Genomic DNA, 27,420 nt, shown 5'->3' on the forward strand with positions numbered 1-27,420 from the left:
TTTTGGCAAAAGTTACTTTTAATCACATCAACAAATCTGCCAGTTCTTGTATCCAAGCAGTTTTATATTCCTAATACAATTGTTTTCAGAGCTCATACCAGTCTGTCCCCAGTCTGAACAGTAATGTGAAACCAGGCGTGTTATTACAGATAGATTAGAGCACCTGGTCTAGTGACGTACCTGTCTGTTGGTTTAACAGACAGTCCTTCAGACTGTCTTCACACCACCATGCTGTTATCTAAAGTCATTGTGACACAAAAGTACCTGCTCTGGCCCTCTGACATGTGTTTGACAAACAATCACTCAGAGGCAATTCTCAGTCATTTTAAAGAATGCAACCCTCGAAATAGCAGCACAGCAAAGGAAAATAGTGTCAGAGATCACACTGACTTGTGACCATCTATTCATTTGAAATGTTTGCCACTAAAGACATGCAGGTTAAGGTTAAATGGAGACCCTAAAGCTGGCAGCTTTCTCCAAGTGAAATTAATCTGACTTTTTTGTGCAGAAAAAATGTCAGGTTTTGTGACCAGAAAAAGGAACTTTGGTTGCTGCAGTGTAAGAAGGCTGAGCAGACCAACTTTTCAAGGTTTTTAATGTGACTGGCTGTACCTTTGGCTGATTCTTTCCAATGTAGTGTGGTTTTGAGAAATTTGTGTTTCATCTGCTGTACTGACCTACACAACAAGGAACTCTGTGGTCTTCACCCTCTATGACTCCTCCAGCTGGTGCAGACGGTATTAAATGAGCAGACCTGGAGTCGCAGTGGGTGGACTGGGATTTGTTTAAAATCTGTTCTCCAAAGGAGACAGGCAGTCTTTGAGAAAAGACCAAATTTCATTTGGGGTATACTGCAACTTAAATTGTCTGCAGGTGTGAATGGTTTGTTATGAGTGTGACACTCGTAATATATGGGTGACCCATTTAGACTGGCTGTCTTACCTAACAAAGCCAGCCAGAAAGAAAACAAGTGGAAAAGTCAAAGGATCAATAGGTGGACATATTAAAGAACTGGATAGGATTTAATTCAGGTCTGTCTTAATCCAATAGTTTCATGTCTTTACGTGCATTTTAAGAGTTCATCCTGGTTGTGAAAATGTGAGGAAACTTGTAGTCACCATTCTGCAAAAATGAGTATCAAAGTCCAGTCAAAGTTAATATGAGGCTTCAGCAGTCTGAATTGGCTAAATAAAGTGCCCACTTCAATCAAGAGGGCACTGGTTAAACACTGCACTTTCTAAAATACCCTACTTGATTTGGCTAAGTGCAGAAGCCTCATATTAACCTGAAGTCATGCCAGGAAAATCTGAACCCATCCTTTAAACTTTATGATTTATATTGTCTTAATGTTCTTTTTTAATTTGCCTTTATGATACAAATATGTACCTGTGTTTGTGTGTGTTTGTACATCAGACGTGTCAGAGCTGGTGGATGAGGTGGTGTGTCTCTCAGACTCGACGTCTGAGGAGCACTCCCTCAGTTCCTACACTTCTGAGTCCTTTGATGACAACGGTAAGACTCTTAAACAACCCAACACATTGTGTACTCATTAATCTTTACTTTTACTACATCCAGCCTCTCAAAGAAAAAATCAGAGGGGACAATGTTCTGGAAGTAGATATTGCTTTGTATTTTAGGAGTCACAAGCAAAAAGGCCAGGGACCACTGATTAAAATTCCTAATAACGTAGGAGCAGTCCTCTTGCATGGATTGAGTGCATTAAAGGTGAACTTCCACAGGCCTTCAGTGGAAGAAAAAAATCAGTTTCAGCCTTTTTCCTGGAATCTATAGGGTGTCTTTTTTCCCCAGATAACTCAGTACCATCGATCTTCCCCTAATGATCATGTGTGTGCGCATGTGTGGGTGTGTGTGTTTTTCAGATGAGGAACCCATGTGGATGCTTTGTTTCCTGTGTAATTAGTGTTGCTGCAAAAGAAGGAGTTCTCTCCCACTCCCATATAAGCCACACAAACACATAACACATGTATATAAACGTGTTGGCAGGACTAACACCTTTTGTCTCCATGCTCACACACGTTCTCTGTCCCATCTCAGTTACATGCAGCACATGAAACCTTACCCTATTCATGAATGCACTGACATTGTTTTTCTTCTTCTTTTCTCTTTCTGTATTCTGCCTAGCTTCCATAGTGACAGTCATACGTCTAGTCAATGATGCTGTTGATAATATTGAAAGTGAAGGTAAGAAAGAATATCTTCTCTCAACTCCTCTATCTCTTTTGTGTCTGTCTTCTGATGTCAAAGTGTTTGTTCAGTGTTGTAGCACTAACATATAATGTACTGAGTGCAGCCAAGCCTTTGCTGTTCAATCCCCTTTCTTATTCTGAGTAAAACATCCTGGGTTAGATTTCCAATATTTTTGTCAGTTTCTGACACTAGATCTGTCTGCGTTTCAGTTTTTCCCCACTGGTTTTTATGTTGTTTGTCTCAGTCTTTCTCTGACTTTGGCTCTCTCTCTCCCTTTGTAGTGTCAAACATGGACAAAGAACAGCAGCGGAACAGCCCTGGTGAGTGAGATGCAAAGCAGCTGAAAAACATCTTATTAACTTGCCATCCCTTTGGCTTATTTCTCAAGCTGTGATCCCAAAACCAAACCTTTTGTGTTCTTTACATTATTTCCTCTGAATACTTTTATCGTACCCCATACAGCACAGATTACCATTTCTGTTTATGGCAATTCTTTTGCTACCCAGACTTTGAATGTAAATGTAGGCTCCCAGATTCTAGTTGTGCTTCCTGACTTCCAACTGGGGCAGGTTTTAAATGGCTCTAATTTGAATCTAGCAAAAAGCAAAGAACAAAATATTTAGGTAGCAGGCTTCTCATTTTTGGCACTTTTCATTAGCTAAAATAACAGATGTGTGGGTTGTACCTAATTAATTTTAGAGCAGTGGTGCAGGTACAAGCACAATATCTTGGTTACAACTCACTAACAACCAAATATTATTAGATCCTTATCAAGAATGTCTGTTTATGGTATGGCTTTATGTTAGAAATATTAACATAAACACTGATGTGGAAAACCCATTATCACTCAGGCTCTTCTGCAAGTAATTCAGTGTACGGCCACAATGAAACTGTTAGCCATTGTCTGGCTAATGTTCTCTGCAAAAGCTTATGTTTATACTCAGCTTTGTTGTAAGAAACCACACTTCTAAACACCTCTCTACAACTGTGAGTGGTGTGGGTGTTTTTGCAGGTTTAAAGATCGACAGAATAGCAAAACTTCTCCAGTCAAACATCAGTGTTAGTATTCAGAATCTCTCATGCAACATTCATAAATATCATATCAATATCGTGACCTTACTAGTTTAATATGTCCAAATTAGGACCACCAGTGTTTGGAGCAAGTAGCTTATGAAAAGTAACTCAGCTGCACCTGTTATTTCAATGTGTCTGGTATATACCCAGTATTTGCTGCTCATCTCATTGCCAGACTGTAACTACAGCTTGCGTTTAATTATTAATGCTGTTAATTACTAATTAGGCCTCCACTCAAAATGGTAGTGTTTCTGTTTTCTTAGCCAGTAAAATCTGATACAGATCTCAACTGAATCTTTTCTAATCATTATTTATCTGTTTAATTACTTCCAACTGTTGAAAGCTAAACCGCAAAAGAATTGATAGAGGCTTTGAAAGGATTTGGATTGGATTTGAGACTGGATTCTCTAAAATGCTATCATACCCAAACCTACTTACAAAATATTTTCAATGTAAGCATAGCTTTTTTATAACATATATTGTATGTATAAAATAATTCTTTCACCACTGTTAAATATGCAACATACACAAGTACCTACCGTACACAAATAGTTAACTTAGATCATTTGAATTATGCTGACATTTAAAGGTCGAATAGTTTATACTATTCTTGTGTTTCATTTGAAGTTTAAATATCCATTAGGAGACATATTTGTGGTTTTAAGTACCAAAAACCATCTCAGTATAGTTTTACACCTCCTCTCTCATGCTTTTATCTGGAGCTCTAGCAAGAACATGGTGTTTTGTATCTGTCCCCGAGCTTCTATTCTGATCAGCTGACTGTTTTCTGAGTAATGCATGGCCAGGCCAACCACAGGTAACACATTGTATCCTACTGTAGCTTGGTAAAACTCCCAGATAAATACAAATGGCAATGTCCACCGCTGAGTAAAATGTGAAGCCGTCAGTGCTGAAATGAGGCGACAGATGGTCAAATTCAGACTAAAATACTCTGGTATTTTAGGAAAAATAAACTTTACCCACTGGACTCTAATATTGCTATTCTTTCTTTCTTGGGAAAGCTGTGCAATGATATATTGGCTTGCTGATATCCAACAGAATGACTGCATGGTGTTAATAAAAACAAACAAAACAAAGGTTGGGTGGTGGGTGCAGGTGAACTGTGCTGAGGGCACGGCTGAGGACTGCAACTGTGGCATCACAAAGTTACAGAGGTCCTGACGGTTCATTTTGGAGGCACAGTCTCTGAATATAGGCTCTGCATTTCTCCATGGACTGAGTGTTCTTTCACAGTATTTATGTACCACAAGGACCTACTTCATAATCAAAAAAGACATGGAAATCTCACTTTCAATATGGGACCTTTAATGGCTCGGTCAAGTTGGGTGTAGTGGTCCTCACTCCAAGCAAAGCAAAGCTTTCAACCAGGCCTCAGTGGATTTTAGGGGCACTTTGAGCCAAGCCTCACATCCGCACAGAATAGCAGAGGAGAAGGCAGCTTCAAGGCAACACTTTTCTTTTCCAAAGTAAATGGGGCATCATCTACAAGCTGAACACTAACTTTTCACTCTTAACGAATGCGTGGCTTTGCTTAAACAAAGATCAGGCCAGACATGATCTAGTGATCTAGAGCTAGCCTTTAAAATCCCTGTGTTCTAGTTGCTTGTGCTACATTCTTGAAACCAATGTTGACTGTCTCATACTTACCAAGTCTGTTTGTTGTCAATTGCATGTAATTTACCAGGTCTACAAAGCATTTCATTACTTACTCAGAGCAAGACAGCATTTTTGCCTCCGTCCCTGCCAGCTTACTGACGCACAAGAAGCTTTAGAGAGAGAATTAAATGATGATGAAATTGTTGTGTCTTTGGGTTTCATGTGCACAAACATGTTTTTTATTTTATATATGTATGACAATGGCCATATATACCAAACATGGTGTACTACAGAAACAAGTACATAAAAAAATATGAAAAACAAAATATAAAAAAAGAAAGAAAGTGGGATTTCTAGCAAGGTAACAGTATTCATGTCTGTTATTCTGGAAATTAGATCTAAAATTCTCAGTTTCCATTTACGTGAGATTACATAATGTGTTTGTGTGTGTGTACAATTACAGTGTGCATGTGTATGTATGTGTATATTATGTGTTGTGAGTTTTGTTTGTGTGGATTTGGTCTGTTTGCATGCATCGGTGATGTGCTAAATGGCTCTCTGCCAGCCTCCCTCTCCCGTCATCGAATGTGTTTTCTTCTGTGTCATGATTTACCATGTCTCTCTGCATTCAGTTGTGTCTATGAGAAGAACATTTCATCATCAAAGGCTTCCTGTCCCATGAGATATTTGTTTTGTTTTCCACTTCACTGACAGCAAGTCGCCACCTGCAGAGCAAAGATGAGATTTGTGTAGAGTTCATCAAAGAATACATTGTGGATTGTAAGAACATTATATTATTTTTTTTCCCCTCATTAACCTTTCATTTGAAAATATTTCAACCAGAAATAGGGATGTTTCAGCAGCATGGCATGCACTAAGAACTCCCACACCGTGGTTTGCTGGCACGCCAGTCTATTAGATATCCCTGTCAACACATGTGTCATGCATTATATACCAGGAGCTAGCACTGCTAATGAAATACTCTCCATCCCACACAGAAGGTGACCCCTCTGGCTCCTCTCACTTCATCAATATGATATTTTTTTCACTCACAGCTCATTAACCTACCCATGAATTATGCAACCTGCATGCTGTAGTTTGTAGGAAGTAGTGAATTAGTGGGAAGCTCTGTGTCGGTCCATTTAACAGCATGAACTCTTGATGTAATAAAAATTTTTGTTGACTGATTTTATTTGCACATTAATAAATACTAAATGAGAAGTAGAGCAATTAGACATAAACACACAGGAGAAGCTCCACAGAAAACATAGTAAACCCCATAGTGACACAATAAGAAACAAAGCCATTCACCAGCCTCCCACTGCATCAAAGACACAGACACACATACATACACTTGTACGTGCTGCACACACTCCCACACACACAGACACGTTCTCATGAACACAAATAACAAGCAGCGCATTTCTATGAAAATAAAAAGAGATCAAGGGAGGAGATAATGAGCAGAGGAAAAACTAGAGGAGGAAAAATAGAAACAAACACAAACAAGCCAGTGAATATACACAGCCTTGTCATTAATGTAATGACATCTGGCTGACATTTTTTTTCTTTTAAGTGAAGGAGTTTGTTTCTTAGGTGGAAGTAAATTCCAGATCCTGGTTTACACCAAGAGTTAGCTGCTGTGGCCTTAGCAGAGCAAAGATCTGAGTGTCATCTCAGTTACCTCCCGTAGATAAGTTTGCGTTGATACTCTCGTTTTAGAAGTGATTTATTGGTGTGGCACCTTTTGCTGGCTGATCCTATTAGATAGATAATCTCATTCTCACGCACACTGTGTGATCTAGGAAGGCAGTTTGTAACATATCAAACTGCATACAGTACTCCCAGTGATTTGGCAGCAGTAGTTTGTCCAGAGAACAAAGTCTCAGGATCTTTACACAATATGTTAACTCAGATCTCTCTCTTAACTCTCTTAACTTGTTATTCCATTAAAACCATACCATTTGTTACTGAAACAATTCAAAGCTGATTAAAAAGATTTATTCTCTCTGACTGTCTCTGTTCGTTTCTTCTCAGCATACCGCTGGGAGTCTTCCAGCCAGACCACAAGCTGGTTGTCACCATCACGCCTACGTCCGCCAGAGGTGGGATCCCATTATGACCTCAGTGACACCCAGCAGAACATCAGACGAGGAGGCAGCACACGCTCCCTCCAGCTGGACTACAGAGTGATGGGCTACAGTGACAGGGGCCGAGAGCGGGGACGGGAGAGCAGTAAGAGGACCTTCCATTGGGAGAGAAATCAGTCGGGTGAGTGGGAGAGGAAACGCATCCTGGACAGAGAAGAAACGAGAAGGCACGATGGGGAAGGAAAGAGCACAGGCAACAGGAGCCGGGACGTGGGGGCGTGCAGAGACCTTCAGCAGTTGCACAGCCACGACAGCTGCGAAGACAGCTCCTCACCTGTGTACGAGGAATACCGGGAGTGCGGCCACGACGTGGAGCAAAATGAAGACACAGAGAGCCTTTATGACACTCTACCCCCAACCCGACGAGCCTATGAAGGATACCCGTCAAGCCCCCCAGGCCTCAATCTGCACCCGGCTCAACTTCTGCCCCCCCTCAGGGCGTGGGATTTACAGACGGGGGAGTGGAGGGAATCACAGGAGGATCGCGGAGGGCTCGGCTCCAGCAGTCTGGCAGGCTCTGGGGACGAACTAGAGAGACTTCTGAACCTGGTGTCACTCAGAGCCAGGAGAGCCACACGGATGAACAGAGCCTCAACTGGATCTGAACCCACAACAGGCTGGGACGGATTTAAATAAGCACAACATAGACTGTTTAAAACAAATACATTTAATATTCCTTTATATATTAAGTGGCTGTGGCCCTCTCTGATTACACTTGACATTTACTACACTACACCGCTGATCTACCACCTAAAAATAATTAAAGGAGAATATTACCATATATACTTTTATTATCCCACATTATTATCCTGCTGTAAGCAAACACTAATCCACCACCAATCCCCTGGCTCATTTATAAGCTGGAGGAAGAAGAGGAAATATATGCGTTTTCTAGACACCTTCACCTGCGCTGTATGAGCGTTTGCTGAGATTGGCTTTGAATCAATGCTATTACATTTATTATTTATAGAATCACTGGAGCACAGCAGCTATTAACATCAAAATATGAAAGGAGCTGGTATGTCTCTGTTTTAGATGATACCAATGTTGCATACATATGTTGTCATGCATTTTATACATTGTTCTGTTAGATCACACACATACACACACAATCATTTTGTTTGCTCAACCACGTATTACAATACTAGTCATTTTGGAGAGAACTATTCGCCCACATCCCTGACATGACCTCAGAGATGCCGTTAAGATTACCATAAGTTGACACCACGGTGTCCCTATATAATCATTAAATCAGTCATTATTCTGTAATTATTTATTTCATAATAACACTATTTATTTGTTTGTTTATTTTGTTTATTAAGCCTTTTCATAAATACAGGAATCAGGGATATCAGGCTCTTGTAAGTATGAATAAATGCAGCACTTTAGGTAATGTTATGTATTGTTTCCATTACTCATACAACCCAACAACAGCTTTGACTCATTATAACTCATTCACGCAGTTATAACAGACAGTATGTGAACAAATACAGATTCACTTATCAACACAGATTCTGATATTACTCTCAATGTACATTTTGTACCTTGTATATATTACCAGTGCTGATTTTTTTAGCAGTGCTTCAGAATTAAGCCCACTTTACATCTGGTATGAACATGTAATAGAAATTTCCAAACTTTATGTACAGAAATGCTTAAAGAATTATGTGGAAACACAACCGTGAAGTACAGAATCACTCAGCCAAGACGTGCACACATGGATTACCTCACCGATAACACAATGTAAATGCTGCTGCGTTCCCAGTTCACATGCAACAACGGGAGTGTAAATGGAGCTAAATTCAGTGTTGAAAAACTTTGAAACACTGGTAAAACAAACAGGTGGCAGTTCTGGACAGTTGTGGATTGGGAACAAGCCAGACCAGATGTCTGTTGTACAGTCAGGAATGGAAACAGCTGCACCAACCTGCCTCCATCTCATGCTTACCATCTATCTTTTGGTAGACATGCCTCCTTGTTTTTGATTTGAAAAGGAAAACAAATGCCTGTGCTTGTGCAGGATGTAAAGAAATGATATACATAACAAACTGTTTTGGATTCCTGATGGATGGAGTAGGTAGTACCAGATGTAAATGCAAATCATGCACATCAGACAGTATGTACTGTACATGTACAGTATCTTAATGAAAATGTAACACTGTGAAGGTTCTTTAAGAAAGAAAGCACTTGAGACTGAAGAGCATGGTGTTGATTCAGATGGATTTTCAAAGAAATCTGACAAATAATGCCATTAAAAGCTATTTTATATTTTGAATAGCTTTTGATATGCCAATGAAAAGTTGGCTTTCTTCCACAAGAGAAAATGGTTTGATTTGTTGTTGCAAGAATGCAGGTTGGAGAATGTTACTCTGAAAGGCACTACACGGATTAACTCTTTGGAAGTACTCTTAATAACCAGCAGTAGTTGCCAGCTGATGGGGTTTAACATACTCATGATCAGGTGTAGCATCACCTAATGTGTCCATGTCCCACAGTACAGTGTCCATCCATCCACTCCTATTCAGGTCTGCTGTGTAAGTGGGTTGCCGAAGCGTGACCCAGCTTGCACAACAGGCAAGAGAAAACACCCGGACAGGTCAGACTAGCACATGGACAAACATTTGCACCTGTGGGCACTTTACAGTTTCCAGTTCACCTGGCCTGCATGTCTGTGGACTGCGGGAGGAAGTCGACGCACCCAAAGGAAACCCACAGGAATACTGTGAGAACGTGCAACCTCAACACAGAATGGCAGCTTCCAGAGGCTGAAAATGTTAAACCCAGAACCTCAGTGCTGTGAGTCAACACTGCTAACAAGTGAGACACCTTTGCTGTCATGTTTTAATACTTGATTTTCATTGCCATCCATTGCAGTTGAATCATGTTGCAAAGTACCTTTCAAGTCTGCTGGATTTAAGTTATTTCAGGTCACTGACATGCTGAAGCACAATGTTTATGTAGTATTGTGTATATTTGAGAGGCTGCACATTACTAGGACTAAGCAGATTCATACTTTAACAGAACGAAAAGTACATTTGTCTTAAGGGTGGATTTGTACCTGGTATGCTGTAGCAGGTGAGCTTTATCTCAACGCAGACTACATGAGATAAATAATCCCCATAAAATATTTAATCCTATCAAGTCAGTCTTGTCACGCCTCTTATATGTTTTTCTTTCCCTGCCGTCTGGAACCTGGCAGATTCATTTAGCGGAGCTTAAAGTCATTGATGTCCTGGGAAGACACGAGGGCGTAAGAATGTCTTCTGGAATGTCAAGTGCATAAACTGTGTGATCAGTCCAACAATAAATTTTATTTTGAAATCATTTCAGATTATATTGAAAGGGGTGTTATGATCATGGTTTAGATTGCTTTGGCTGTATACACTGTCAACAGTTGAACAGATTTCAGTGTAATCTTCTCATAATGCCTTTTTGTTTACCTCAGGAACTGATTTCTTTGCTGCCTTGAATAGATGTATCCGGCTTATTGCGTGGTACTCTTTGTTCCTGCGAGTTTGAGTTTATTTCCATACTGACCCTGTGCTGTGATCAAATTATGTAGACTGTGCATCTGTTAAAGCACGAAACTGTGATTAGATAATGCTTTTGCTGTCTGCGCAGAAATTTGTCTGTACCCCAACTGTCAGCCACACATATAAGTGAAAACTACATTCCACAGCCTCAGTATGTATTTTGAGTAATACGACATGCACATTCAGGAACATACAGGAACTTTAATTACTGAATGTTACAAGGTCTGCAGCCAGGGAGCAAGGTGACATTTCTTAATCGCTCTATCTACATCCTCAAAAGGTGACCAGTCATTAATTCTTGATTGGTGACAAAAGGTTGAAGGCAGGCGATGGTCAGTGTGTGCTCCACATTCACGCTCCACACTCACTCTGTCTGCAGCTAACAAGGAGACGCACCAAGGAACCTTTGTGGTTTTTGATTATTTCCTCTTTTCCCCCCTGTGGAGTTAACACAAACTTTGTCCTTGTTATCATCCAAACCTCCGTGTATAAACACTGACTGTCTGCCAGAACACATTCCCATGGCAACCAAACATTCCCCTGTTTCATTTTCTCTGTCACATACAACACATTTTGGCCAATTAAGGGGTAAAGAAGTGTATATGTGTGCATGTGTGTGTGAGTGTGTGTACTGTATGCTCCCAAAATTCTGTATGATTCTTTGATGCAGTGCTACGGGGGAGAGCAGAGAATTGTGTATGCATGCCTGAGTGTCTTAGGTTTGGGAGAAGAAAAAAAGACTTTAAAATTATTTATAAACATTTGAAGAATCTGTCATTACATCATCTAAAATGACTATTTGCAAAGTGTACATTTTAAAATAGCCAACAGCTGTTGCAATAGATGTATTTTCGAGACAGAAATCATTTTGTCGGAGTAAGTGTTACATTTTTTTGAACAGTGGATAATCATCTTTGAGTGAAACACTTCATATATCTTTTAGTGCATGTCAGTTTGTGTCAGTGCAAAAGATGGAAACAGCTCATAGTCAAATGTCGGCTGGCTTGTTCCAGTTCTATTCTCTCTCCCTGCAGGAACCATGAACCACAAAAGACTCAAACAGGTACAAGGCAGAACTCGAGGGAGATGAATCTCTATTTTCCTCAGCCCAGGAAAAATTCATGCATTTCTGTGTAAAATGCACATAAAACTTGATTAAACTTGTCACTGCAGGAGACATTCTAAACCTCCCATCACAGACTTTGCAGCCTAAAAATAATCAGCTTGTTTTTGCTCTGCAATGTGATCACAACACCTGAATTTATGTTTCCTCTCTTACCCCTTCCTGTCACAACATGCCAGCGCAGAAAATGAGATTTTTATCAATTAGCATAATATGCTAAAGATGTCTCTAAGAGGTGCAGGTGGCATGTCAGCTTTCTCTGAGTCTACCCATCCACTTATGTTTTGGCTTTGTTTGCATTTTCTCATGGCGATCCTGCCTTCATTTTAGGTCTTCAGAGGGAGAAAAAAGAGGAGTCATTACCCACAGGACATGCATCTTTACCGGCAAAACCTTACATAACATTACTTCTGCCTCCAGCCAAAAGTGTGGTACACACAGAATCAGCAACACCACAGGTAGAAACCATCCTGATGTCGTCAGAGGGAGAGGGAAAAAAAACTACAAGGAATTTATTCATCCAGATTCACAGTTTATTAAATTATTCTGACAAAGATTATGTAACATGTCCCAATAACTTACATACTCTCTGTGGCACACTCTTTTGATGACCATCCTGCTTGTTTAACGTATTCCAAGCAAGCTGGCTGTTCTAGTGACAGGCACAGGGTCAAACCAAAGGCAAATACGAGGGCATGTGAGGGAAAAGGGAGACAGAGAGAGAGAGCAATAAACAAAGTGAGTGTTGTGTTTATTCATCATGCATCAGAGGAAACTGATGAGGACCTGCCAGTCCCTTTAGCTCTGCTGGCTTTTCATTGGACCATCTGGCATTTACACCACAGAGTAAGCTAAGCCACTTAAAATCTCTTTCTGCTCCCCCACCCCCCATTTTTTCCCCCCTGTCTTCTTCTCTGCTCCATTTTTCACAATGCTGTTCCTCCAGATCTGGCTGGACACAGCAGGGACATGAAAGGATGGACAGAAGGATGAAAAGCTGTTACATAAAGGAGGAGAGGAATGAAGGATAGATCATGTAAAAAAGGCGAGAGATGAGTAGAGAAGTGGGAAAAGTAAGAGAGATTACCATTCCCCAGTTCCTGCTTATTGAAGGGTAGCTGTGTGGGTGATTATAAATCCACGCTGTTCTCAGTAACACCAGGATTACACACCCAGCCAGACCTAATCTATGTGCCTAACATCTGCCTCTGATGACACATGAATGCACACAAACAGGCAGGCACACAGTCATACATGCACGTAAAATGCTCCCATGATCACAATAGTTACAAATGCAGTCGGTGTCTCAAGAAATTTGATCACATGTATTATTCACAAACACTTTAATCTTGTGATTATAATCAGACACAATATGCCTACACTGCTAAAACAAGGCAACGCAGGGGTGGGGGGGGGTGAATTGAATGGGAAAGGGTCACGTCCATGTATGACGATATGAATTCACATCAGAAAGCTGCCCTCAGCCGTGTGTGACTGAGCAGAGGAGGCTGTGTACCAGCCCTATCCCATCAACCCCCCCACCCCTGCTGTTTTACCAGATTATTGCTAAGGCAATCCTCTGGCATATGCCTGCAAAACTGCTATGTGTGAGACAGGGAGGTTAGCCACACACTTCATGTCCTTTATTGGATTTTCCTATATGATGAAAGCGTATAAATGTCACTGGATACAGCGATTGTCTCAAACTATGTTACATTTCTTTGGATGGAAATATGTTTTTTCGTGAGCACTTTCTGCAAAGAACACAAAACACACAGAAAAAACCTGAATCCCATCATCCAGAATATGTTTATTTTACCCTTCGCAAGTCTTGGCTTGAGCTCTAATGTGCTGATCTGACAGGGGCCCTCAGTGTTATGCTGCTGGACTTGTTCTGATCTTGTAAAGAAATGCTGCCTTAAACAGAGGTGAGACAGAGGGATGGATCAAAATGCTCCGGAGAAATTTGGCTGCATCATGGGCCTCAGAGCTCAGCTCGTTATCTGCTTTAGCTCTGAGGAATTGGTACGCCGTCACCCTCGAGATTGCTGAGATCTGATTTTGGTTAAAAAAGGAGGTCTGCTCTATATTGTGCTTTGATCATCAGGGGGTTTTTATGCTCACCAGCAGAATAAGCATCTGGATTTGCTGAAGTTGCCACAACTGTGAGATTTTTATTAGGTCCTTGTTGAACTGTTAAAGCGTGAAATGCCTCTGGGAGTAACCTTTACAGTCCATCTGATGACGTGAATGTAAGATCTAACACATGGCATTGTGTGACAAACACAAAGAGGGCAACTCAAGACCAAAAACCTCCAAAAGAAATTCTTGCTGTTGCACCTGAAGGTACCATCACTAACATTTTAGATTCAAATTATTTCACTGCAGATACACCACCAGGATTAATAGCATTTACTTCTGCCCTCTAAGTCGCTTTCAGTTTCTGTTTTGTAGCTATAATCAAAATCATCTAGTGGCAGAAATTCCAAATCCAGATTATACCAAAATCTCTTTAAACATTTTTTGGCTTTGGGTCCAGTTTCCACCAAATTTCACACAATATTCATGAGCTTTTGAGATTCTCCACAAAATGTTATGAGTTGATAGATAAACCAGTTATCATACAGTGGATATGATTCCTAACACCACCGACAAGCTACAGTATGTCCCAAATTAAGGAGTGTATACAAAGGGTTTATGCATTTTCAGCAGTTGATTATTAATTTTCCAAAGAGTAGGTGGTCACATTGTCCACTGAATCAGTCTTCATGTGCACAAACCTTCAGTAAACTCATATTAATTATCACATCTGTTTTTTAATAATGAACTACAGCATGAATACATTATGTCTCCATACTGAGTGCTACCAAACCTGATTTCAGCCATTCTTTCACAATAGGGAAATCTATGCCTGCCAAGCTAGTTTCCCCCTGTTTTCTTTGCACCTTATTCTCTAGACTTTTTTTGTGTGTGTGTGTGGTGCCATCTGGTTATATCAACAAAAAACTCTCTGCGGAACAATGGCTCTGAGAGAGTTACCCAACAAAGACTGTGTCATCAATATTGATAAAACTGTGTCGCCCTGTAAGGTACAGCAACAAACAACACGGCCATATGGAGCAGCCACATCACTGGTTCTTTGTAGAGGATGTTGTTGATACCCGGTTGCTCTGGCCAGTTTGTCAGAACATCATTCATCCACTTCCCCATCCCTTGCTTTTATTCCCACAACAATATGCTTCGCTGTCGTAAGTGGGTGCTTTAAGATTGTTGAAGCGTTCCTTCAGAGCAGGCACACACAGACATCACAATAGCTATAGAGTCTGTGAAGCATGTTCACCACAGTCAGCACAGCATTGTTATGTGTTTTGTGCTGTCAATGCCATTGGTTTTCTTGATGTGTTATATGGCTGTGCATTCTTTCAGTCCCTGTCTCTGCTATTGAGTTTGTTTCCATTTTCAAAGTTTCTATATGTGTGTGTGTGTGTTTGCCTGTCTGGCTGACCTCACAGTCACAACTGTCCGTCTCCTGGTCATCACATCAGGCCTGTGGAACACATCACCCTGCTCTGAGGCTTGACACTGACTGGGCGGCTCTAATCTGTTCCTGCTGCTGCTGCTGCTGCTGCGCTCGAGGGCATCCGCTGCAGCCATACACGCCCAGCAGTGAGGAGCTAAACGAATGAATGGCGCTGGCCTCAATGTGTCACCACTGGCACTGACAGTATCGATGACATATGAATCCACTGGATCTGATGGAGAGTTCGACTGCACCGCTGCCACCAGTTACCCACATTTTGAGGATGAATGGGATTAGACTGCCACCTCCACTTTCTCTGACTGCAATGTGCACAAAGTGAATCATAGTCCAGAGTCCAAAAATGGCACCCTGGCATGCACACACAGCTAAGGGATATTGGTTCAGTTAACAGAGTATTGTGTTTGCAGTTCAAATACTTCCATAATATACTGTAGCTCCAGCTGTTTTTATGATAATTTTCCTCTTGTGTGTCTGTGTTTTTATAGGTTATTGCATCCATACAGGATTTAATAAACCCAATGAATCAGAAAATGTATAGAACTTCAGACAAAGACCCACTGTTTTTCCTTTGGTTTGATTATTGTGCTTTCAAAATGTCCCCTCATTCATGTGAGAGAAACACTCCACGTGTGCTGATTGGACTTCCCGTGCCGACCCACCACTGACTGCACACTTAAAGCACCTCCGAGCACTGAGCCAAGATCAAAGACAGATTCTGGGAAGTCACGCTGGGAATAAGCAGAAGGAGAAATGAGGGAAATCTTTGTTAGCACGCACGCCTCGGCATGGTAGTGGGAGATGAGAAAGTCAAAGACAGTAAAAGAGGAGCGCGGAGGGAAAGGGAGAAACGCGTGAAGCCAAGTCGGAGGCATAATTGTTGTTGGCGAGAGCGTGTCTCTCTCCGTCCACACTCTGTGGATTTCTCCACATCCTGCTGTGTGCCTGACTGAGGGCTCCTCTGTGAAATTGACCACAGTGCCGCCTCGCCACGCACAGCGGCGGTTGCGTCGTGGTTCAGCACAAGCAGGGGCATTCTAAATGGTTAAAGGAGACAATTTGTTCCTCCGATTTATCAGAGAAACGCAAATCAAACCAGAAGGAATCCAGATACGGTGCAATGGTTTGACATTTTTCTTCTTTCCAACGTGGGCGCATGCGGACTGACAGGAGTTGGAGATGCCAACCAGCAAGCCAGCGACAGACTTCAGATATGAGTGGTCTGTACCTTCTTTTATCAGACATTTTCTAAAGGACAAATAATTTACATTTCCCCACCGGAGGAGGAGGTGTGGCACCGCCGCGTGTCCGAGCTGTAGGTGGCACATGGATGGATGACTTTTGGTGTGAAGATAAAGAAAGCCAAGAGTCCGTGTAACTTTATATAGGTCACACGTGATCGCCACATTATTTCAAATAACTCCTATCGCCTTTAATAACAGACTTGTGGAACTCGGAGAGGCACCCAGGTGCGCTCCATGTTTCATTTAGGACACACCGGTACCGGCGGTACCTGCGGGACATAAAGCAGCAGTAAGGACTCGGGAGCAGCGTTGGGCTGTGGGCCAGTGATGCCGGACACATTCACGCTCATAAAGAACCGGACAGAGCCGCGGCTGGGGCAGCTAGAGCGCACGCTGGCCACGGAGGGGAGCGCCCGCCCCGCCTGGGTCATAGCAATCCTGGCCAGCGTGCTGATCTTCACCACGGTGGTGGACGTGCTGGGGAATCTGCTGGTGATCATATCGGTGTTCAGGAACCGAAAGCTGAGGAACTCCGGTAAGATTTTCCCTTACTGTGATGCAGCTTAAATGTATGTAATGACAAGGTCTGTTTACCTGATGATTAGTGATCACAGCCACTGATAACAACTCACATTCTGGGGGAAAAGTTACTCACTGTACGCTTTTGGTACAGTGCATAATCATGTGTTGTCTGTCGGAATGAATTCTCGGTAGACTAAATCTATTTTGTTTTACCCTCCACATTCTTTCTCTAAGCTGCTTGTTCTGATTTCTTGCTTTGACCCGTAAACCTTTGAGCGCACTTTGCCCCATAATTCACCCCATCAGTGACCCAGAGACAAAAACTATTCCAGGATAACTTTGTGCATTTCATGTAGCTTTAGAATAAAAAAAAAAAATTAAATAAAATAACAGACATTTAACTGAACTCACAGCACATAATATGTAGTTTCAACTAAATGCCCACATTTGGATTAGGGTGTCAACCTATTTCTGTCAGCCTGCTTACAACCTAAATGCAAAGGCTGTAGCCTCTAGTTGACATTATCCAGAGCAGTGTAGGCTCTATAACTTGATGAAGGGCATCTTGACAGGACACATGGCTGCTGATGGACACAGTGATGGCTGGTGCAGGGATTTAGCCTGTATATTTCCTGTTAACTGATGGTGTGTTGAAGCCTCGCTGCTGGCCAGTTATGTCTTCACCGTTTTATATTACACCACAGTAAGCGCTTGACTAATACCTCGCACTGTTAGAACCACCAGAACAGCTCGACGTGCCTCTTTTTGCTCTCTTTTCTGATAAAAGTTCAAAGGTAGTGTAGCTCACACTTTGCTGTGTAAGAGCTGGGTAGTAAGTGCAGGTGAGCCCCCTTTGAAAAAGCTGACTGTAATGGTGTTGATGAACCTGTGCTGATGTGAATGTGTGAAATTACCCAGGAGGCCTCCTGCAGCTATAGTGAAAGCATAAAGCCAGATTATAAAGCATTGATGTACTCTTTCATTGAACTCTATATATATATATATATTTTCCTGGAGTTGTAATTCACCTCTTTTCTGATGAAAATGAACCCCCTTCAAGGATTTTTCAGAATCCTGCACAGTTTGGTTGGTTACCCACCTCTTCCTCTTCATTATTGACTCATTACTGTCATTTTTTTGTTAACTGAGAATTACTGAAACAAATAATTCCTGAGACGTGTATCTCACCCTGATGGCAGATTTTTAAAAAATGCTGAAGATTAAACATGAGACTTAAAACTCGTCAAGATGGATATCTCATGCAGTAAAATCTACCACACTGTGCTGACCGGCAATTTTGTGCCTTATCAGGCAACAATTAGGGCTGGAAATATGCATTTATTTGCATTTCCTGTAAATCAGCAACTATTTTTCAGCCAGTAGGATGCAATCAGAAATCTCTCTTCCTTATTAGTAGATGGGTAAAGCACCCTGAGGACTAACTAAAACAACTACAGCCTTTCATGTGATCACATTATGACGTTTCCCTTGTATTTGTCCTCACGGGGAAACGTGTTTCTTTTGTTCGAACATTGAACATATTTTTTTAAGTCAGATGGACACAGAGATCCAACTGGTGTGTTTGAATACAGCCCTGTCTTCAGAGAAAGACTCCCACATTCTTCACTCTAGCAGGGATTCTTTTAAAAAAAACAACAACTAAGGTTTAGGTAAGGTTCAGCTTATTCATAGCTCTGAATTGCCTTGAACCAAGGTTATATTTGTATTGACGCTTGTAAGAAGTGGAACTCACAAAGTTAAGAAGTAAGAAATGAATTTGTAAATTAGGAGCGATATGTCAAGTGCAATTCTATTGGCGTGTAGCGTAGCCCACAAACTTCCTTTTAATCATTATCTTATTAAACTTCATGCACAGTGACAGACTTGAGATAGCTGCATTCAGAGGATTTAATGTAGTCAAACAGAAGTCTGCCCACTTCTTGAGTGAATAAGACAGAGGTTATGTTTTATTAAAAAATATAGGTGGCTGTTGTAAGCAGAGAGCATGTTTAACATCTTTATCTCTGCTACTTTTCATTTTCACTCCTACTTTGACATAACCTTTTTATATATAAAGCATTTGCAGTCTTTGGAGTGCACTCATCAGAAATACTATACTGAATTCATGCAGCCACGTGGCCCCAGTTTTTGTCACGCAAAAAACTGGGGCTGCAATACTATTCTTTGGAAATCATTATATTGGATAGGATCATGCTCTGTACTGTGATCACGCTTACCCTTTGCCAAAACATGTTTATGTTTTAACAGAGCCTGATTCATGTACCTCTTGTGATTTTAAGAGGAAGCGCTTGTGGTGCAGATGTTAGAGAGGGTGATCATGCTGATTTTTGTTTTGTTTTTTGTTTGTTTGTTTGGTGGTTTAATGGTTCTAATTTAAAAAACAAAGGACACACAGTACACCTGCTAGTCTTTGCCACAAATTCAGGAGAAATTGCCTGCACCTGACATATCTTTGCTTTAATCACCTGTCTACAGTTTGCCCTATAGAGACCAACTAATAGACCAGATAAGAGCACACAATGAAAATTTTTATTTTACAGCTTAATTAAAAATTGCCTGCTTAATTTATCTTCAGGGTGTTCTTGGATATTATGGGTTATCCTTTCTGTATCTATTTCTTGGTTTCCTGTAGCATACGTCTCCAGGAGGAGTGCTATTAAAACATATATATAGCTACTCGCATGGTGCATTTCTGCCTTAACGCTGATCTCTCTCAACTCAAACAGCCCACTCAGCAGTTCAGAAACCACGCTGAACCCGCAGTCATGAACTCGGAGAATGGCTATTGTAGATTGAAACAACCCACTCAACAGCTTAGATGGGAAAACACCTGACTTAACAACAGTGTACTGTATAAACAGTTGCAGCAGGAACGAGGGTGGGGGAATTGGCAGATGCTTACCCACTACAGTTGTCGTAGCTTTGCATAAGTCCCCGCTGTGGCAGAGTGAACAAAGTAAACTGCTGCCATGTTGGACCACAATATTTCATCAGATGCTAGGCTGGTGAGCGATGTCTACTTGTTCTCACCTACCCACGACAGTGATATATACACACTCATTCTGTAGTAAATATTGTAGTGCATCAAGATATCTGTTATTCATACCGATCGTTACTCAGATACATGTCAGTCATGTAACCAGGCTGCATTAGGATTGCTGAGGGATTGCACATTACCTCTGTGCCCTCTCCCTGTTTTTCTCTCTTGTCTTTTCAAAGACCTCAATGTTAAATTTGAAGAGCTTTCATCATATGCTATTGTATACCAGCAGTCTTGTGCCATGACACACAGTCGCATAAATCCATGCATTCATGAGCCATTAGAGCCATTTGTCCATTGAAATTAGTCTTTTAAAAAGAGAAGCCTTGACTCATGTGCAAGCCCTTCAACGTACAGACGTGTTCCTGCATGCACAAAGCACCTAAAGCATATTCAGGAAAACACAGTGCAGTGACTCTACATTTCTAATTGTGGTATTGTGCTTACTTGCATGAATGTGTGTATGAGTATGTGAAAAGTGCCTTGTACAGTTGTGTGGGGCAGGGGTTTTTTGTCCCCCTGAGATTTGTCTTTGAAGGAGCTTAGGTGTTGCAAACCTTCAAAGAGAGTTAGACAGGATCACACATTACAGAGACTCCCTTCAAAGAGACTTTATTTACATCATATCTCTCCCCTCTCCCTCTCATTCCCTCTCCAGCTACTTTTCTCTAAAGCTCTCTGCCTCTACAAAAATAATGCTTAAAATATTCCTTAGCAGTGTTAAAAGTGCAGTGTTTCACATCCAGTTGCTGCCTCTATTCATGGTGCTGAAACACTGAAAACCAACCTCTTCACCTGTCTTTCCCCATGGTCCTGAAACACTCAAACCTAAGCTTCTGAAACATCATCAGTCACAGCCCAGTTACTGATCCAATTCAAAGTCCACTCCTTGTACAGTCCAAATTGACATATGTGTTCTTGCTACACCCATTTTTAAATTAAGGACACCTAAGAATCTGACTTGTATATACATGGGGTAGACAAGTATCCCAGCATGCATCTTGCATCAACCAGTGGTGATAGTAGAGAATCTTTGCCAGACTCTGGATGGTTGTAATTTTTTCCCTTCAGCTGTTGAGAAAGTAACCATTTAGACAGTAACCATTTTTCTCCAGTGTTTATTGAGATTAGGACCTGTCGGCCAGGTGAGACCAGGCGGCTAAATGGACTGGCTAATGTCCATGGTCATCCAAGGTGAGACCAGTTTTATCTTGGGAAGCATTTTGGCAATTTCCTCTGATGTCTCTGTAGAGTTTTGAAAATGCTGTACAATTCCCTTTGGAAGTCAAACTAAAGCCACATTAGTCTATGTTTGTGACAGTATTGTTGTACAACAGTGCTGCTTCTGTTTACTTTTAGATCTTTATATGCATAGATCTGTCCACATTTCACTCAAAGTGAATAAACACTGTCTGTATATACTGTATGAAAAGGAACAGAGGCAGTGTGGCAGACATACATTAGAGTGACAGTAACTGTTGACTGCATTTCACAGTCCATCGAGTTGAAATCTCCAAAAAAGCTTTTCCTCCCCAAAAATCCTGTTGAAGCTTTGAGTTGAGGTATTTTGTGACAGAACAGTTGTACAATGTGTTGAAGTGCGGTCTAGTCACTAGAGCCCAGCTGAACTGGAATGTCAGCAAAAATGCTGCTGCTCCAGCTGCATATTGAGCAGCCTTGTCCTGTTCTTGGACACATGGCTGCTGGGCCCCCTTGACCCCTACTGTACATGACAGTTTCATTACTACCCCAGTTACCAACCAGTACTCTAGAGCTGAAATTATTAGTTGATTATTTGATTGACATGATTAAGTGGCAACCATTTTGACTGATAAGTGTTTAAGTCACAAGCAGATTGAAAGATCTCAGCATCTCACAGTCTTTTCTGACCTGATTGTCAGTCAGACATATATTTAAAAAAAAAGAAATTTGAATATGCTTCAAAGAATAATGAGGCCATTTTTTTTTTTTTTTTTTGCTTTGTACACTGAACAATCAACTGATTATTAAAGAAAATAATTGGCAAACTTACTGATAATGATTTACTGATGATAATTTTTGGTCACAGCCACACAGTACTTCTGTGATGGAATAATACTACCTTGCCTGCAGTGTTCTGCAAGTTAATTACTTGACACTCTAAATTAATCAGTTTGATAAAACACAACTTTACAATAAATAAGGTCAATGTAGACCTTATAGATTTTGACACAGAATCCCTCTTCAAGACCAGGGCTAAAAGTCACAGCTGGTACTGTACATCAGTGGTGCAAATTTCCAGCAAATTAGTGATTAATCAAATTATGTAGACAGAAATGATAATCCATTATATGGAGTCCTTGCTTTGCCTGTTTGTTAATCCAGCTTTGCTCCAGTGTTTTAGACTCCCAAGTTGAACTTACTTAGTTCATACTCCAAAGGACATGAGTCTGAACTTGGTGTACTTTGTACTGAGGAAGTCCTCCAGACTCTGACTCTCTCCATGGTGCTGAAACATTCAAACCCAGCCTCTCCCCAGAGCTTTCTGTTTCTCCCGATGGTCCTCTGTGACATCTGCTGCTACTGCTAATAGTACCACTGCTTTGACTTAGCTGGAGTTTAGTTAGCTGTTATCACATTGTTAAAACATGAAGAAGTGATTAAAATATTAATACAGCAGAAAGAGAGCAAGCGAGCATGGATGTGTGTATCTGATCTGGTTTAATTATACTTGTGAGGAGCAACTCTTGAAAGCCCAGGCACTTAAGATGATAATTTGGTTTGTGACAGTTGCTGCTGACAGCTGAAAAGGCTGATTTAAGATCAGGGTTTAGAGTTTCTGTGGGTAAACAGTGGTTATGTGTTATCCTCAAAAGTTTGCAAATGTGTTTTTCTGAGTGAGGAAATGTGAGAGAAATGAGACAGGGAGAGAAGTTTAATTGAAACAGACAGTTTCAGCTTTTTAGTTAATTGGACAGTCCATAAGTCTACACTTCACAATTTTACATTTGAAGTCTTCAGCTGTCCAAGATCATATCAAGATTTTTGTCTTGGTGAGTCCTCGATTACTACAAACTACAAGAAGCAAATCAGGAAAAAAAAACATCAAATATACTAGAAAAAAGCATAACAACACAGGTTTTAGACACAGACTACATAGAGTATATAGCAGGATTGTAATCCTGGTTTCAGGGGTTCACAAAGTGAAGATTCACTCATTTCCTACACTAGTGAAACTCTTGTTATTCCCACATCACTTATACCTCAAGAGTGTAGGTCCATAGATTGCATAGAACTAAGATTTTACTTAGGTAAAAAAAAAAAAAAAAAAACCCTAACCCTGATCCAGCATCTCTTCTCTGCTCTTAGGTTTAGAATGGAAGTTAATATTCTGCTCAACACTTTTAAAACATAGTTATGCCCTTCATTTCCACTGTGACCCAGTAGGCATCCTCACATCCTTAGCTCGTTCTGGCTTCTACTATAATTTATGCTCTTGACCAAGGTTTTTTTTGCCATGGGGGCACTTGGGTGTTTGATTTTAATTCATTAAAATCAAAACAGAAGATCAGCCAGCTGAACAGGTTGTCAGATCAATCAGACTTTTTTAATCCCGAGGAGCTTTCTCAGCTTTCTGATGCACAGTTTAGAAAAAAAGTCCTCCAAACCAGACAGCTGAAGGCAGACTCATACCATGCACCCAACGACCGTATTGGAACCTTTTTATGTGCGTAACAGAGGATATAGAGAGAAAGGAGGCAGAGAGAGGGAGAGATCACAGAGCAGGCGGGATGGAAACAGAGGAGTGTTAAGCTGTAGCTCAAAAAGAAAAAGGGGAAGAGATTAGACACAGGGGCTCTGTTGCAAGTTTGATTTGAATTAATCCATTTATTTGATATTGAATCATTTAGAATCACACATGAAAATTGCATTTGACATCCCATTATACATCCCATTTGTGACAAATATTGGCCACTCAGTCCAGATTCATCATGTGGTTTTCGTGTAGAATCCATAGGGGAGTTGAGTTGCCACTGATCTATAATGCATGGGAGGAGAGTGTCTGTGGGGCTTTGGGGGATTTTCTGTATGTGCTAAGGCTTTGCCATATAATTCTTTCATCATCTGGTTTTACTGTTTTGTTTTTTTTGTCTTACTCAGTGAGTATTTAGGCAGAAGTGAAGGTTGGGCATTATTTCTGGGGATGTTTTCAGCAGTTTTAAATGCTCTGAGAATCTACCTCTGCTCAGACACTGTCCTGTATCTTTTTATGTGAGGCATGACTTCTGTAATTCCCCTGAACACAGAGAGTTGGATACAAGAAACAGGAGGAGCCCAGACCAGCTAGACTCAAGAAGAGCAAGAGGAGAGAGTGAGATGCAGGAAGAACAGTGGAAACTGGAAACCGTTCAAAAACAGAAACATGACAAGGACACAGGCTATAAAATAGAGAAAGACAGCCAAACATTTAGATAATAGAGGAAAAAGGACTGAAATCCTTCGCAATGAAAAGTAGGAGAGTGATGCTGCTTTTTAAAGGGAGGAGGCACAGCCGAGACAATGTAAGAACTACTGTCATGTGTCATCAGAATCACCCAGTTATCAGTACTTTAGTGCCGCGATGGGGGATGATTCAGTAGCAAGTTTGCACATATGCGAGCACACACACAGCAACTGACAGAACAATTTTCTTTAATCTCAGTAACCATGAGCATGATAGATTGACCCACTTAATCTGCAAAGCAAGTGATCGGTAATTTCATTCCTTTATTCCTTATCAAATCCCATAATGCCTGCTGTATCTCCCCATATCCATAATACATGCATTGTGATAATTTGAAGTGCATTATGTAACAGTTTCTCAAAACCCTCAGGCGGCAGTGGGTGAAGAGGTGGAAGAAGCAAGGGATTTGCAGCAAGAGAAGGAGGAGAAAGAGAATGAAAGGAGGAGGGAGGTGAAATAGAGAAGACGTGAGAAATCAAGGGCAATCTTGGATGAGAAAATGAGAATAGGATGTGTGTGTGTGTGTGTGGGGTTGGGTGGGGTGGTGGTTGTCGAGGGGATGCACAGAAGTGTATTCATGCAAACAAAACACACAAACACAATGTTTGTTTCAGGCAGACGCAGCAAAACAGGGTGGAAGCTACATCCTAAGCCACTCTTGGATGCAACCCTAGAGAGATGTAGGCAAAGACTGCAAATGTACACACTGATTTAGAGGCCAAATGTGAGAAGTATGATAGTGATTTTAAATGCATCTGGGAAGTCATTCTATTTGTAATTGCAGTTTAACTGTGATTGAATTAGTCTATTTTTTGGTAGAAACTTTACATGGATGTTTAAACTGACAAAACTCACAGCACAACTGATATCATATCATAAAGCCTAAGAAATCATCAACTTTATTCTTTGAAAAAAAGTTACAATTTCCAGCTAACTATCAGTACAAGGCTGAAAGCTATACTTAGATGTGTTACACTCTAGTGCTGCTTAAATCATTCAAATGTTGTGTTGTGTCGTGTTGGTATTTATAAGAGTGAGTGCTGTGCTTCAAAGAAAATTAAAAGATGAAAAGTGTTCAATTTTCATTCAACTAGTTTTCTCCTTGGTAAACCCTGAAGTTATGTTAAGTACAGTATAGCATTTTAGGTATCTCTCATCAGCGATGGGTAATTGGTCTCTTCCAAAAAGAAACCAGTGATTTCAAATACACCAAATTGAATACTTAATCAAACCTTATTGATTTTTGACTCATGCAATCTAGTCTTTCACACTCTAGTTGAAGAAACTCAAGGCTCCCAGAGTCGAAATCGAAATTACCTCATTTACTACATATACTACATAATTTTTCCTAATTTTTACCTCCTGAAAGCCTTTAAACTTTTTCTTTACACTTTCGATATTTTTGCAGGGGAATGGGTTCACAAGCCTGAGCAACCAGCTGTTAATGAGCCTATTAAAACAAGTTAAATTATTATTAAATTATTTGGAAAGCTCATCCAACTGCTCTTGGGGCTCAGAATTTCACCAAAAAAAAAAAAAAAAACGCAGTAAAACAAAGTCACTTTTCTCTCCTCAGGGGGCTGCATGTCCTTTGGTTTCTGTTCGTCTGTTTCACCACTCCCATTCAGAGCATGTTTGCAGCCCTGGTATAACTTGGCAGTGGGGACACACAGTTTGAGTACTCAAATGTTATGCATCCAAAATGCCAAGTTCTCTGATCAAACACAGAATGCCCAGAGAAATTAAAGCCCTTCAAAGACTGCAGCTGGTCAACTGGGTGTAATTCTGTAAGTTATGACGTAAAAAGACAAGGCAAACATTTTACACAATGAAAGCTATGGGACCTAAAAAATGGTTTTTGGTGGTTTCATAATCAATAATGTCAATAGTCATTTCTCCCTTTGTGCAGTGCAGCTTTAATCTCGACTTTTATTTTCCCAACGTTCACTGTTATAATGATGAGCTAAGACAGCTTTCTGATTTAATCATCTGCTTTGCTTTACAGTTCAGTGTGCACTTCAAAGGTCAATCTCCTAGGACTAACCAGACTTAATGTCTGCCTTCAGGAATCAGTAGAGAAGCCAGTAAGCCGCAGAATTGCAGGGTCATGCGGGTTGAATGTGTAAATTTACCAAATCACACATACAGTTTAACACATTACTTAGAATCTACTGCACAGGAGGGTAACCCCCTCTGCCCAGCATAGATTGGAGAGTTTGTAATTTAAGTAATATGTGACAAAAACTGTACTTTGCACCAGCGTCTGTTTTATATTTCCAAGCTAAACAATGAACTATTATAAAGTGAGTTTAGAGACAGACTGAGGTGTATCTGCTGTTAAAGCTCACAGCCTGGTAGGCTTGGCAACATGGGCCGCCAGACTGAGCAGATCGTCATATTTAATGTGAAGGAGTAGAGGGGAAAAACGGACAAGGCCCGGTGTTGTGCATTCTAAATGTGGGGGGTAGGGGTGGGGTGTAACGGAGGGTTTGGCTCGCCTGAGGCAAAGTGTCCACAAAGTGCATTTTGAATGTGAATTGTCCTGACCTGAGTTCGTCTCAGAGCTCAAACAAAAGCTTACCAACAGCTGACAACTTCATTGAATACACGCATCATTTGTTGCCTTGTGGTAACACACAAATAGTTTCTCTCATGTTATTCACTGTACAAGATATTCAGCAAGATTTCATCTGGTTTGAGATGCAGCTTGAGCTGGATTAACGGTCTTGCAAAAGATAAACATTTGGCAGCAGTATGTATGTCTATTTCCCATGTAGCTTCTGAAAAACTGACCAATAACTTGCTCCTCTTATACGTCAAATAGGCCAATGTTTTCGAGCCCTGTTGACCTCTGTAGAAGAGACTAA

The 27,420-nt window shown here is 40.8% G+C and overlaps 2 protein-coding genes across 3 annotated transcripts in view; both read left to right on the plus strand.

The window, feature by feature from the left end:
- LOC108893279 (protocadherin Fat 3) overlaps positions 1-10,382 on the plus strand; it is a 63,471-nt gene extending 53,089 nt beyond the window's left edge. Inside the window, exons 48-51 of the mRNA XM_051078755.1 lie at positions 1,414-1,512; positions 2,143-2,202; positions 2,490-2,528; positions 6,937-10,382. Of these exons, the coding sequence (XP_050934712.1) occupies positions 1,414-1,512; positions 2,143-2,202; positions 2,490-2,528; positions 6,937-7,685 (947 nt within the window). The 3' untranslated portion in view covers positions 7,686-10,382. The remainder of the gene's footprint in view (positions 1-1,413; positions 1,513-2,142; positions 2,203-2,489; positions 2,529-6,936) is intronic.
- A 6,069-nt stretch (positions 10,383-16,451) lies between these two features.
- Positions 16,452-27,420, plus strand: part of mtnr1bb (melatonin receptor 1Bb) — a 34,236-nt gene continuing 23,267 nt past the window's right edge. For both annotated transcript variants that reach the window (XM_018692501.1, XM_051078764.1), the window contains exon 1: positions 16,452-17,022. In XM_018692501.1, coding sequence (XP_018548017.1) covers positions 16,815-17,022 — 208 coding nt within the window. In that variant the 5' untranslated portion in view covers positions 16,452-16,814. The remainder of the gene's footprint in view (positions 17,023-27,420) is intronic.

Source organism: Lates calcarifer, linkage group LG20 (genome assembly GCF_001640805.2).
Source record: "Lates calcarifer isolate ASB-BC8 linkage group LG20, TLL_Latcal_v3, whole genome shotgun sequence".
Lineage (NCBI taxonomy): Eukaryota > Metazoa > Chordata > Actinopteri > Centropomidae > Lates > Lates calcarifer.